Source organism: Hippocampus bargibanti, linkage group LG17, assembly GCF_051943395.1.
Source record: "Hippocampus bargibanti isolate YZ-2025 linkage group LG17, ASM5194339v1, whole genome shotgun sequence".
Lineage (NCBI taxonomy): Eukaryota > Metazoa > Chordata > Actinopteri > Syngnathiformes > Syngnathidae > Hippocampus > Hippocampus bargibanti.
The window spans coordinates 12,706,684-12,721,730 of NC_142750.1; the positions used below are offsets into that span (position 1 = coordinate 12,706,684).

The 15,047-nt window shown below is 42.4% G+C and overlaps 1 protein-coding gene across 4 annotated transcripts in view; it reads left to right on the plus strand.

The window, feature by feature from the left end:
- prkcab (protein kinase C, alpha, b) overlaps positions 1-15,047 on the plus strand; it is a 79,970-nt gene that overhangs the window by 23,270 nt on the left and 41,653 nt on the right. For all 4 annotated transcript variants that reach the window (XM_089018074.1, XM_089018073.1, XM_089018076.1 and 1 more), the window contains exon 3: positions 9,035-9,117. In XM_089018074.1, the coding sequence (XP_088874200.1) occupies positions 9,035-9,117 (83 nt within the window). The remainder of the gene's footprint in view (positions 1-9,034; positions 9,118-15,047) is intronic.

Below are 15,047 nucleotides of genomic sequence, written 5' to 3' on the forward strand. Positions count from 1 at the left end.
CTGTGGAGATCTTTCACTTCGCCAGTTACCACATGAGTCATCAAGGAGATTTATTTGAGATGACCGGATTTACTTTGTTCGCCTTCGTGTCCCGTCAAACTCGATTGTGATAATGTTATTTGGTTGTTGAACAATTTATGGGTGCAACCCTTGGGGTGTGTTTTTGTCTTTGTATGTTTGCCCTTTGGCTTACGTGATGCTATTTGCGAACCTGACATGCCAGATGGTTTGCTTGACAAGATGTCTCGCAAATCCGTCTAAGAAAGTGCAAGTGGAAACTGTTTTGGAATAAATTGGATGTTCCATCTGTCACGAACATTGAAGGAGACATACAGGAGATTGTATTCAATACATTATTTTTGAATCAGCTCCCACTTTATTTCCAGAGTACTTGAACAACCACAACTGTAGCATGGTGCTGCACTGAAAACACCCATCTATCCATTTTGTCTGCTTATCTGAGGTCAGTTTTAGCAGTGAAGCCCAGGCTATCCTTTCCCCAGTCACTTCGACCACCTCTTCCAGAGAAATCCCAAGGTGTCCCCAGTCTAGCGTAACCCTCCAGCATGTTGTGGGACATCCCTAAGGCTTCCTCCCGGTGGGACACCTCACCAGGAGGCTACATAACCAGATGCTTGAGCCACCACATCAGGCTTATCTCGATATGGAGGCGCAGCAGGTGTTCTTTGAGATTGCCCCGACTCAATAGAGTCGGAACGTTTCAACATCACACACCAGCTCAGGCTCCTTACCTGACACAGAGGTGACCATCCACATCATTTTCTCCAGCATTAAATGAGGTTGTGAATTGTGTTTTCCCCTTATTTTGGAATCAATGATAGAAATAGGAAGGCTGCTTGTGGGAGTGCGCTCATACAGTCAACCATCTTCCATCTGTCGCAAGCCTGAACGAGTCCAGAAATCACATTTGGTGGTAGCATGTGGATCACAAGGGTCGCCATAACATTTGGGTCGGGAGATAAATAGCATAACTAACTGAAATGCTGACGGTGACTCTGAAAAGCTGAAAGCAAAATGTGAAATAAGCAAGGAGACCATTATTTATAACAATGCAATTGTAACTATATTAGAACTGTAAAGAAATGCTATATATATATATATATATATATATATCGGTGAAAAGGTTTCTTCAGTCGTCATCTGTACGTCTTTGAAGGTGTCGGATGAAGAAGTGCAGATGACGGCTGAAGAAACCTTTTCATCGATGGACCACACCTGTACAACTGAGAGCTTGCACAGACATATATATATATATATATATATATATATATATATATATATATATATATATATATATATATATATATATATATATATCATCTCATTTCATTATCCGTACCGCTTATTCCTCATTAGGGTCGCGGGGGTTGCTGGAGCCTATCTCCGCTATCTTCGGGCACGAGGCGGGGGACACCCTGAATTGGTTGCCAGCCAATCGCAGGGCACACAAAGACGTACAACAGTCACTCTCACACTCACACCTCGGGACAATTTGGAGTGTTCAATCTGCCTGCTATGCATGGTTTTTTTGAATGTGGGAGGAAACCGGAGGACCCGGAGAAAACCCACGCGGGTCCGGGGAGAACATGCAAACTCCACACAGGGAGGCCGGACCGGGACGCGAACCGGCGACATCTGCACTGTAAAGCGAGACTTTACTGTATACCCAGTATATATATATATATATATATATATATATATATATATATATATATATATATATATATATATATATATATATATATATACAGTAAAGTCTCGTTATATCGATATCGGATATATCGATAGTCCCGGTTATATCGATACTATTTCTATGCACGCACGGAGAAAATTACATGCAAACAGGGTCGGATATATCGATAGTCCCGGTTATATCGATATTTTTTCGGACTCCCTTGAATATCGATATAACGAGACTTTACTGTATATATATATATACACACACACACACACACAATGTATATATACATGTATATACAATTCTGAATTCATTTCTTCTATTCTGAATTTAGTCTATTTTGAGCTGGTCAAACGATTTGTTGAAAAATTGGTGTGAATAGAAGTAATTGTGCACATTTGTCTTTTTTAACCTCATAGGATCAGCTGAGTTAGCAAAGTTTCAAGCCAGATTTGTCATTGTTGGGGCTTCTATACTCATGAGGGACGCTTCATCCAAAATGGAAGTGATCTTGGCGGCCTTGTGTCCTCTTTAGCTGGTTTGTTCCAGTTGTGTCTCCTGGAAATCCAGCTTGCATACATTTTATTTTGGTGGCGCGCTACATCATCAAAATGACAAGTACGAAGCTAACTATTTTTGCTGAGTTGTTCATCCCCTCCGCTCTCTCCCTCACATTTCCTCTTTATTAGTGAAAGAGATTAATTTGTTTGCTGCTCCTCCGCTCTGAAGGGAAATTCACCTCCCGGAGAGGCTTAGCTTCTCTGAACTAACCTCATGCAAACATACTCCTAAAAGTGCTCATTAGAAGAGAGTTATCTATAATATTTGCTGCCATTTACCGGACTACTCAGTGGAGCAAAATTATTGGCAAACTTGACTTTGCACGAAACCGCACGTGACCGGCGAGATCTCTTGCATCGGGACACAAGCCGAAACCGACACTTTGTGAGAAGGGAGGACATGGGGAAGGCATTCCAAACAAAAGTGGACAGTGGAAGTGTGTTGTTGTCACAGATGTACACGCATGGGCAAAAAAAAGATGAATGACGTCAGGTGTCATGTGTGCCATGCCCCGACGCCACCTAGAAACTAGCCGACGACTGCCGCAACCTCCATCTGTAACATTTTGTGTGTGGGATTGAGCGTGTGGGCGTGTGTCCATGTGCGAGCTTGTTTGGCTTTCCTTTCTACAAACGTGTCGGCCTTGCAAGTAAGCATCGTGGTTTGTTGATTGCGTCTTGTTTACAAGTGAAGTGGGCTTACGCGCGCATACATATTTTCAGCATCGCAACTGCTTTTGAAAATAAAAATGTGATCCTCTGATGTGAGAAAGAAAACGTGTCTTTGCATGTGTCGGACTACGATTGCCTGAAGAAAACACCGTGACTCACCTCGGCGCTGTTCATTGGCACCAGCATGTCGCCAAAGCACAACTTTTATCCAAATAAAAGCACTATACTTCAAAATACTGTAGTTCCTTGGCACCAGGTTGGCACCAGGTTCCTTGGCACCTCAATTTACTTCTACACACCAATTCTTAAAAAAGCCTGGATCTGATCCCAATGACTTCAAGACCAAAATCCTAGAAAAAGTTGTGTACTCTCAGCTACACTCTCACCTCTCCCAGAATGATCTCAACAAACCATTCCAATCTAGTTTCCACCCCCTCCACAGTACAGAATCAGCTCTCTTAAAAGTCGCGAATGAACTTTTGGCAGTTTCCTCTCCATCCTCGTCCTTCTTGACCTCACTGCAGCTTTTGACACCATTTCTCATCCCATCCTCCTTGACAGACTTTCCTCCATAGGGATCATGACACACCCCTACGCTGGTTGCACTCTTAGCTCTCTGGCCGCTCTCAGTTCATCCAAATTAACTCATTCACTTCACAGTCCTCTCCTGTATCTTCTGGTGTGCCCCAAGGCTCTGTCCTGGGACCGCTCCTATTTATCACCTACCTTCTTCCCCTTGCAATATTCTCCGCAAATTTGGTATACAATTTCATTGCTTTGCGGATGACATCCATCTCCATCTCTCCAGCAAACCTGACACCTCTCTTCCACCTTCTTCCCTTTCACTCTGCTTCTCTTTCATTAAATCCTGGTTTACCCATAACTTCCTCAAAATTACCAGTGAAAAAACTGAAATTCTCCTCGTTGGTACCAAATCCACCTTGAGCAAAGCTAACAGTTTCTCTCTCACTATTGACAATTCGACCGTTTTCTCCCTCCCATCAGGTGAAAAGCCTAGGTGTCATTCTTGACAGCACACTACCTTTCCACTCCCATATAAATAACTGAACCCGGTCTGCCTACTTCCACCTACGCAATATCAATCGTCTACGCCCGTCTCTCACTCCTCACACCACTGCTATCCTCGTTCATAGTCTAGTCACCTCCAGGATTGACGATTGCCATTCACTTCTCCTAGGTGTCCCTCAGAAACTTCTCCACAAACTTCAACTCGTCCAGAATTCTTCAGCCCGGATCATCACCAGAACCTCATCCTTTCACCACATCACCCCATCCTCCAAGAGCTCCACCGGCTCCCGGTCAAATATAGAATCAACTTTAAAGTTCTTCTTTATACATTTAAAGCTATCCATAACCATGCCCCCATACCTATCTGACCTTCTTCAAATTTCTATTCCCTCTTGTTCCCTCAGATACTCTTCCTCCCTCCACCTCTGTGTGCCCCCCTGCCCGTCTCAGCATGATGGGTGACAAAGCCTTCAGCTGCTCTGCCCCCAAACTTTGGAACTCACTTCCTCCCAACATTTGCAACATTGATTCTCTTCCCACCTTCAAGTCCCATCTCAAAGCCCACATATTTAAAATTGCATTTTCTGTTTAGCTCTCTGTCTTGTTTCTATTTATAATTCTATTTTATTTATTGCATTCTCATTGTGATTGTATTTTATTTATTATAGTACCCATGCTTGTCTGTGACTTTAAAGTGTACTTGAGAGCTTTGAAAGGCGCTTAAAATGTAATTTATTGTTATTATTACATATAGTTCTTTGGCACCACTATGACCTCAAAGCACAACTTTTGTCCAAATGAAAGCAAGCACTAAGCAAGGAGACCATTATTTATAACAATGCAATTGTAACTATATTAGAACTGTAAAGAAATGCTATATATATATATATATATATATATATATCGGTGAAAAGGTTTCTTCAGTCGTCATCTGTACGTCTTTGAAGGTGTCGGATGAAGAAGTGCAGATGACGGCTGAAGAAACCTTTTCATCGATGGACCACACCTGTACAACTGAGAGCTTGCACAGACATATATATATATATATATATATATATATATATATATATATATATATATATATATATATATATATATATATATATATATCATCTCATTTCATTATCCGTACCGCTTATTCCTCATTAGGGTCGCGGGGGTTGCTGGAGCCTATCTCCGCTATCTTCGGGCACGAGGCGGGGGACACCCTGAATTGGTTGCCAGCCAATCGCAGGGCACACAAAGACGTACAACAGTCACTCTCACACTCACACCTCGGGACAATTTGGAGTGTTCAATCTGCCTGCTATGCATGGTTTTTTTGAATGTGGGAGGAAACCGGAGGACCCGGAGAAAACCCACGCGGGTCCGGGGAGAACATGCAAACTCCACACAGGGAGGCCGGACCGGGACGCGAACCGGCGACATCTGCACTGTAAAGCGAGACTTTACTGTATACCCAGTATATATATATATATATATATATATATATATATATATATATATATATATATATATATATATATATATATATATATATATACAGTAAAGTCTCGTTATATCGATATCGGATATATCGATAGTCCCGGTTATATCGATACTATTTCTATGCACGCACGGAGAAAATTACATGCAAACAGGGTCGGATATATCGATAGTCCGGTTATATCGATATTTTTTCGGACTCCCTTGAATATCGATATAACGAGACTTTACTGTATATATATATATACACACACACACACACACAATGTATATATACATGTATATACAATTCTGAATTCATTTCTTCTATTCTGAATTTAGTCTATTTTGAGCTGGTCAAACGATTTGTTGAAAAATTGGTGTGAATAGAAGTAATTGTGCACATTTGTCTTTTTTAACCTCATAGGATCAGCTGAGTTAGCAAAGTTTCAAGCCAGATTTGTCATTGTTGGGGCTTCTATACTCATGAGGGACGCTTCATCCAAAATGGAAGTGATCTTGGCGGCCTTGTGTCCTCTTTAGCTGGTTTGTTCCAGTTGTGTCTCCTGGAAATCCAGCTTGCATACATTTTATTTTGGTGGCGCGCTACATCATCAAAATGACAAGTACGAAGCTAACTATTTTTGCTGAGTTGTTCATCCCCTCCGCTCTCTCCCTCACATTTCCTCTTTATTAGTGAAAGAGATTAATTTGTTTGCTGCTCCTCCGCTCTGAAGGGAAATTCACCTCCCGGAGAGGCTTAGCTTCTCTGAACTAACCTCATGCAAACATACTCCTAAAAGTGCTCATTAGAAGAGAGTTATCTATAATATTTGCTGCCATTTACCGGACTACTCAGTGGAGCAAAATTATTGGCAAACTTGACTTTGCACGAAACCGCACGTGACCGGCGAGATCTCTTGCATCGGGACACAAGCCGAAACCGACACTTTGTGAGAAGGGAGGACATGGGGAAGGCATTCCAAACAAAAGTGGACAGTGGAAGTGTGTTGTTGTCACAGATGTACACGCATGGGCAAAAAAAAGATGAATGACGTCAGGTGTCATGTGTGCCATGCCCCGACGCCACCTAGAAACTAGCCGACGACTGCCGCAACCTCCATCTGTAACATTTTGTGTGTGGGATTGAGCGTGTGGGCGTGTGTCCATGTGCGAGCTTGTTTGGCTTTCCTTTCTACAAACGTGTCGGCCTTGCAAGTAAGCATCGTGGTTTGTTGATTGCGTCTTGTTTACAAGTGAAGTGGGCTTACGCGCGCATACATATTTTCAGCATCGCAACTGCTTTTGAAAATAAAAATGTGATCCTCTGATGTGAGAAAGAAAACGTGTCTTTGCATGTGTCGGACTACGATTGCCTGAAGAAAACACCGTGACTCACCTCGGCGCTGTTCATTGGCACCAGCATGTCGCCAAAGCACAACTTTTATCCAAATAAAAGCACTATACTTCAAAATACTGTAGTTCCTTGGCACCAGGTTGGCACCAGGTTCCTTGGCACCTCAATTTACTTCTACACACCAATTCTTAAAAAAGCCTGGATCTGATCCCAATGACTTCAAGACCAAAATCCTAGAAAAAGTTGTGTACTCTCAGCTACACTCTCACCTCTCCCAGAATGATCTCAACAAACCATTCCAATCTAGTTTCCACCCCCTCCACAGTACAGAATCAGCTCTCTTAAAAGTCGCGAATGAACTTTTGGCAGTTTCCTCTCCATCCTCGTCCTTCTTGACCTCACTGCAGCTTTTGACACCATTTCTCATCCCATCCTCCTTGACAGACTTTCCTCCATAGGGATCATGACACACCCCTACGCTGGTTGCACTCTTAGCTCTCTGGCCGCTCTCAGTTCATCCAAATTAACTCATTCACTTCACAGTCCTCTCCTGTATCTTCTGGTGTGCCCCAAGGCTCTGTCCTGGGACCGCTCCTATTTATCACCTACCTTCTTCCCCTTGCAATATTCTCCGCAAATTTGGTATACAATTTCATTGCTTTGCGGATGACATCCATCTCCATCTCTCCAGCAAACCTGACACCTCTCTTCCACCTTCTTCCCTTTCACTCTGCTTCTCTTTCATTAAATCCTGGTTTACCCATAACTTCCTCAAAATTACCAGTGAAAAAACTGAAATTCTCCTCGTTGGTACCAAATCCACCTTGAGCAAAGCTAACAGTTTCTCTCTCACTATTGACAATTCGACCGTTTTCTCCCTCCCATCAGGTGAAAAGCCTAGGTGTCATTCTTGACAGCACACTACCTTTCCACTCCCATATAAATAACTGAACCCGGTCTGCCTACTTCCACCTACGCAATATCAATCGTCTACGCCCGTCTCTCACTCCTCACACCACTGCTATCCTCGTTCATAGTCTAGTCACCTCCAGGATTGACGATTGCCATTCACTTCTCCTAGGTGTCCCTCAGAAACTTCTCCACAAACTTCAACTCGTCCAGAATTCTTCAGCCCGGATCATCACCAGAACCTCATCCTTTCACCACATCACCCCATCCTCCAAGAGCTCCACCGGCTCCCGGTCAAATATAGAATCAACTTTAAAGTTCTTCTTTATACATTTAAAGCTATCCATAACCATGCCCCCATACCTATCTGACCTTCTTCAAATTTCTATTCCCTCTTGTTCCCTCAGATACTCTTCCTCCCTCCACCTCTGTGTGCCCCCCTGCCCGTCTCAGCATGATGGGTGACAAAGCCTTCAGCTGCTCTGCCCCCAAACTTTGGAACTCACTTCCTCCCAACATTTGCAACATTGATTCTCTTCCCACCTTCAAGTCCCATCTCAAAGCCCACATATTTAAAATTGCATTTTCTGTTTAGCTCTCTGTCTTGTTTCTATTTATAATTCTATTTTATTTATTGCATTCTCATTGTGATTGTATTTTATTTATTATAGTACCCATGCTTGTCTGTGACTTTAAAGTGTACTTGAGAGCTTTGAAAGGCGCTTAAAATGTAATTTATTGTTATTATTACATATAGTTCTTTGGCACCACTATGACCTCAAAGCACAACTTTTGTCCAAATGAAAGCAAGCACTGTACTCCAGCATACGATAGTTCCTTGGCACCAGTGTGGTGCCAAAGCAACAGAATTGTCAAAATGAACTGCCTCAATTTACTTCTGCATAGTTCTTTGGTACCAATCTGTCACCAAAGCACAATTTTTGTCCAACTAAAAGCACTGTCCTCCAATATACTGTAGTTCCTTGGCACCGGGGTGGTGCCAAAGCAACACGATTGTCAAAATGAAGCTCCTCAACTCACTTAAACATTGTGGAATGATACCAAGACACCACAAGATGGCGCCAGAGCATGTGGAAATGAGGTCCCTCAACTGACTCCAATATTGTTCCCTTATTGAACACTCGTAATTGTCTCTAGGTGTGAGCGCAAATGGTCTGGGTGTCCCCCACCTACTACCCTACGGCTGGGATAAGCTTCAGCACCCACTGCCACCCGAGTGAGGATAAAGCAGTTTGAAAAATGAATGAATATCTATACGGGTGTCAAGACAGTCTACTTTTCCGTATTTAACTTGCAAATCTCTCTCTTGCTTTTGTTTTCCAGTGTGCTGTTTTGTAGTTCACAAACGCTGCCATGAGTTTGTAACCTTCTCCTGTCCCGGAGCTGACAAAGGTCCCGACACAGACGTAAGTTGTCAATGTTTTTCAAGAGTGAGGTTTCGGATCCTCGTCTGTCATTCCTGTCTATATCTTGAATTACTCGCTGGCTGATTGTGTTGTGGACTGTGGCGGCATTTTGTGCCGGCATTTTGTGTATGAAAAGGTGATGCAGTTCATAGGGTGAATGGTGAATGAACCACATTCAACACTGACTGACATGATATATATATACTGTGTATACAGTAAAGTCTCGTTATATCGATATTCTCGGGAGTTAGAAAAAAATGTCGATATAACCGTACTGTCGATATATCCGTCCTGCGCCGAACTGCATTAACAAAAGCCGCCAAAAGAGGGCATCCAAGCGCCATATAAGAAACGGGGCTGGCCATGAGCTCGCCATTTTGTGCCTCTTTTTTTGGGGGGGGTGAGAGATGTTCCCCCAATGTTGCCTCAAAATGGCACATATAATTCTTTAATCGATTGCAAACATGTATGCTTTCCTCTACAGAACTACAGTGTATTTGAATCATATTCAGAACTGGATGTGTAACAAGAAAGCATATTATCCAAATCTGAAGCCATTGTTTGGATTCACAAGCAATGCAAGACGTCTTGGCGTGAAGTCATTTTTATTGGTGTTTTGCATTTGAATAAAAAGTGACATCGGTTGTCCTTTAATACACAGTATGGAATGTATGTAATTTTCAAAATCATCACGCTTCAGCAGACAAAACAAGAAACATTGTTGCAAAAAACAAGTGCATTCATATACAGTACAGTGGGCATGTACATAACACAACAGGGAAACTGCAACGCTTACATCTTACTGTATTATGTATGCAATTTAAAAAAGTCATCAATCTTCTTCTGCTTCCCATTTTTACCTTTTAACACAAACACTTCAATCTCGTCTGCTACACACGAGCTAGCGTCTGAAAATGAAAATGGCTCTGCTACACGGGAGCTGGTCACATAACAAACTCACGTGACCAAGTCGACCAATGGCGCGACCGATGGAGTGTATCGATATAAACATAGCAAAATGGCCGGCGGGAGATGAAAAAGAGCACCGTAGTAACCGGATTATCGTAAAAACCACGAATCGTACTAAACGGAACTAATTATACATAAAAAGACTAGAAATGTGCACTGGAAATGAAAATAGTGTCGTAATAAGCAGTATCGATGAGAAGGTTTCTTCAGCCGTCATCTGTACAAATCTGTTTCAAATTTGTACAGATGACGGCTGAAGAAACCTTCTCATCGATGGACCACTCCTGTACGACTGAGAGCTTACACAGACGTAATAAGCAGTATTATCAATATAAACGATATCGATATAACGAGACTTACTCTCTCTCTCTCTCTCTATATATATATATATATATATATATATATATATATATATATATATATATATATATATATATATATATATATATATATATATATATATATATACACTGTATAGAGACTGTATAGAGAGGGAGTTAGACTCAAAACAAAATATTCTTTAGTTGGGTCTTGAAAGATCAGCAATAAAACCTCTGCGAGGACGGGCACTTGGGGTTACCGTATTTTCCGGATTATCCGGCGCACTTTCAATGAATGACATGTTTTAAAACTATTTCCATCTATATGGCGCACTGGATCATAACACACATGATCAGCTTTTGAAAAAAAAAATGGAGGCTTTCAGTTGCGCCTTATAGTGCGGAAAATACTGTACTTTTTTATCAGTTAACAGCGGTGAACCCAAAATTTGCCCTCCGTTTATCCACTGGGACGATTTCTGCAATACACATCAATGCAATTACATATCTGATCGCCTTCTGACCGAGCAATTATGACTCACAATGTCGCACCATTCTCCTCCATCTCTAATAGTCATCTTCTGAATAAGCAAGGCGTCATCGCTCAAACACACACATGCGCGCACGCGGGTGCGTGCGGCGGGGCCCTTTTTCGCAATTGCATGTCACCCGAATGGCGTCACACGGGCGGCAGATGCTTTGATCCGCTCGCATGTCGCAAAAGACCAGATGTTGGCATTAGCATTTAAGGGCAAACCGCTTTCATTCAGTACATTGTGATGTGGAGGTGGCAAATAGTCTGGGACCACTAAGGACCACTACGGAGTCCATGACTCACCCAGAGAGAAACGATACGCATTTCACAACCAGGTAACGTATGCAGATGGACTCTGTATACAAATCTTCCCTTTTTTGATATGGCTTCAGGTCACTGATAGATTTGGCCGGCGATTATGTTTCACGTGCTGCCATTACTCTCATCGGGGTGGGGGGAATCCTCTTTCCCACCATCTGTCTTTCGCCCTGATACTGACACGGCTGCGCATTCTTGCTCAGCGTGTGTTAGAACATAAGCATCATGTGTCTCTTGATACCGCAGCGATCCCCAACCTCTGGGCCGTGGAACTGTACCGGTCCGGGGCTGCTGAGAAAGATTACATAACTTTCATTACTTCCGTTTTATTAATTTTGGAATTAATTGTATTCATTTTCTGAATCTGAATCTGAAACGTTTTATTTTGGAAAATGACCGGATTGTCTGTCATTCTTGACGCATGTCAAGGAATGCTTCTCGGCCATGTGATAGGTTCTTCCCAAGAGCTGCATAATATGTCGCGATGGTGAGCTGGATTTTTCATGCACTTTGTATTTTGCTGAGTATCTTATTTTGACAGTACGGTGAAACCAAGGTTGTCAAAGTCATTTTTTTGCCGCGGGTCACATTGTAGTTAAGCTTTTTGGGGAATTTGAGGAATTTGAGGAAGCCATTAGAATGTTTCATCCCCTCCACTTATTACATGTAAAGCGCACAACAAATTAATATAATACAATACAGTTCATATTTTGGAATTCATAAATTAATGAGGGCGGCCCGGTAGTCGAGTGGTTAGCACACCGGCTTCACAGTGCAGAGGTCGCCGGTTCGCGTCCCGGTCCGGCCTCCCTGTGTGGAGTTTGCATGTTCTCCCCGGACCCGCGTGGGTTTTCTCCGGGTCCTCCGGTTTCCTCCCACACTCCAAAAACATGCATTTCATTCCTTTCATCACTTTGCTGCTGTGAAATGTAAATTTCTCCACTGTGAGACTAATAAAGGCATATCCAATATCCAATATCCAATGGCAGGCAGATTGACCACTTCAAATTGTCCCTAGGTGTGAGTGTGAGAGTGACTGTTGTACGTCTTTGTGTGCCCTGCGATTGGCTGGCAACCAATTCAGGGTGTCCCCCGCCTTGTGCCCGAAGACAGCTGAGATAGGCTCCAGCAACCCCCGCGACCCTAATGAGGAATAAGCGGTACGGAAAATGAGATGAGATGAGATGAGATAAATTAATGAATAACTAGTTACCAAATCTGACGTCAAGAATAATGACTGTTATTGTGGTCTACATGGAACCATTTGAAATGTTGGTTTGATATACAAGCATCATTCTACGTACATGCTTGATTTGCTTTCACGGGACGAATAAAATGATGTGGTGGGCCAGATCTGGCCCCCAGGCCTTACCTTTGACAACTTTGGTTTGCAAAGCTTTTATGTTCTCTTCTTGACAGCCTAATTTTTCTCCAGCTTTCTCCCACAACCCCCCCCCCCCACCCCAAAAATATATAAAATAAAGCAAGAACGCACGAAAGATTTGGCGCCGTGCTTCCAGTCCAGTAAATTAAATATCAACCGCAGCCAAACAAGGTCATGTGTAAATCAGCTGCAGTTTGTCACTTAGATTACCAGTGGCTCACTTTAGCCCCCCGGAGGCCTGCCGCTGCCCATGTTCCAACAATGTCAACAAGGGACAAATGCAACCAACTACACTGTTCATCATAAAATGAGTTGACCTTCTGAAATCTTCTGCGTGGCCTCTTGCGGTCGTGCTTGCGCGGCACGTTTGTAACAATGTGGGATAGCAGTCAGAGAACGAAAGCCGAGGGTTTGGGTCACACTGACAGACGGTTGAACTGCGACATGACACAACTTCTTGTTGGCTTTTTTGCATAGTGGCAACTATTGACATACGTTTGAGACTTGTTCTCATCACTCAGGCATCTTATCGCATTTTAAATTAATGCTCCCGCTTGACAAATCGCTCAAGGTTTTTGATTCTGAGGACATGGAGAATAAACCCAGTTAGGTTGAGTGGTCAGCAGACTCGGGTCAAGTCTCGGAAGCCGCTAGCGATAAAACTGGGAGGCCATCAAATCGTGGTATGTCGTATTTATGAAGAAAGAAAAAGAGCTAAAAATGAAGTTGTATGATTTATGACAGAGTGAAATCAGTGCTGATTGAGGACTATTTGATATGCAGCTGCATCTACAAATTCATGACTGATGTAACAAGGGCTATGTGACTCAATGCGCTTAGTGGCCAATGCTTTTTTTTCAACCTCGCCACCAATTAACCTCGATCAAAGGTATCATCAAACCTCGGTTTTTGACCATAATCCGTTCCAGAACCCTGTTCAAAAAAAGAGTTCGTAAAAACCTGAAACATTTGCCATTATAATCAATGTAATTAGTTTCTCCCTTTTTTTTAAGCAGAATTGAATTTTTTTTTTTCAAAATGGCGCCCGCGTAGGCAGCTGTCAGCAAGTGCTCTCATGAGCCTTGCTTTTTTTTGCCTATGTGGAACTGTCGCGGCTTGGAATTTAAGCGGATTTATGTGGGACAGGAGATGTGAGACAATCTCTTTCATCAATGGATGCTACAGCTTCGTGTTTGCTTTCAACATTCAGTTTGTAACAGACGTGCACATTTCACCATGAGGCACTGGTGAAAAAGACGCTTTGATCCTCTTTCTTTCATCTAGAACTGCTTCATACAACAGAGTGTGCAGAACGTGCTTAAGAATGAATAACTGTGTCTTTGTGTTGTCATATTATTTGTTATTTTTTGTTGTTTTTTTACTTTATGTTACTTCCGGGTTGAGTGAATGCTGGCACGTGTGGCTGCTGCTGCTCACCCGCAGAAAAAAAATATCCTGTGGCTGCAAAGTGTCCCTGAGAGTTTTGAAAGGCGCTTATAAATGAAATGTATTATTATTTATTATTAATACAAACACGCCTCTCATAATAGAACGCTACATGAGGATAATGCGTTGGTCTCAATGAGACGTGATACAAGGAAGTGACGTATATATGGAAGTGGAGGGAGTCGAGTGGTGCATTCAGGTGCGCTCAGTTTAGTAGAGAACCCATTTTCGGTTTCAAACTGAGGCTTAAAAAAGGGAAATTTTTGGTCAAAAACCGAATTCTTCGCGAACCGAGACGTTCAAAAACCGTGGTTTGACTGTATTGGGTAATGAAGGCATGAAATCAAAGATCAAAATTTTAAAAATGGTAACATCATGTGATTTGCGATTGGTAAGTTCAAACTGGAGACCTGTTCCTGCATTTTTTTATGTGAGGGCAAAGGGACAACATAACTACAGTTTTAGACAGTGCTAAGCAAGGGCTTAAGTATTCAAATACAACCACCAAAAATGACCCTTTTTATTGGGCGATAGACAAAAAAGGCAAGCGTCAGTTTGAAACAACACAAACACTCATCCCTATGCCAAAACACGTCTAATGATGCCATTATGTAACAGCAGCATTTTTTACTCCCCCGTGACCGTCACTTCTCATTAAAAGTCGTCATCCCGCCGCCCGACAATGACGGAAGCTTTTTTTTTCTTTTTTTTTTTGCTGCCGAAATTGATCCGGTAGACCTGAGATAGCAGCGGGATATGAGAGCCAAGCAATTAAGAGGATGGAGGAGATTAAAGTGGAGTGTTTGACCATTGCGGCTCCTCTATCCTTCCCTCCGAATTTGAAGAAATTGTGCTGCATTTGGAGAAACTACAACGATTATGCACCCACAAATCACACCGTTGAAATATTACACTTATGCCTGAGAATGCAATTAGTGATAGTCCTACAGTAGCATCC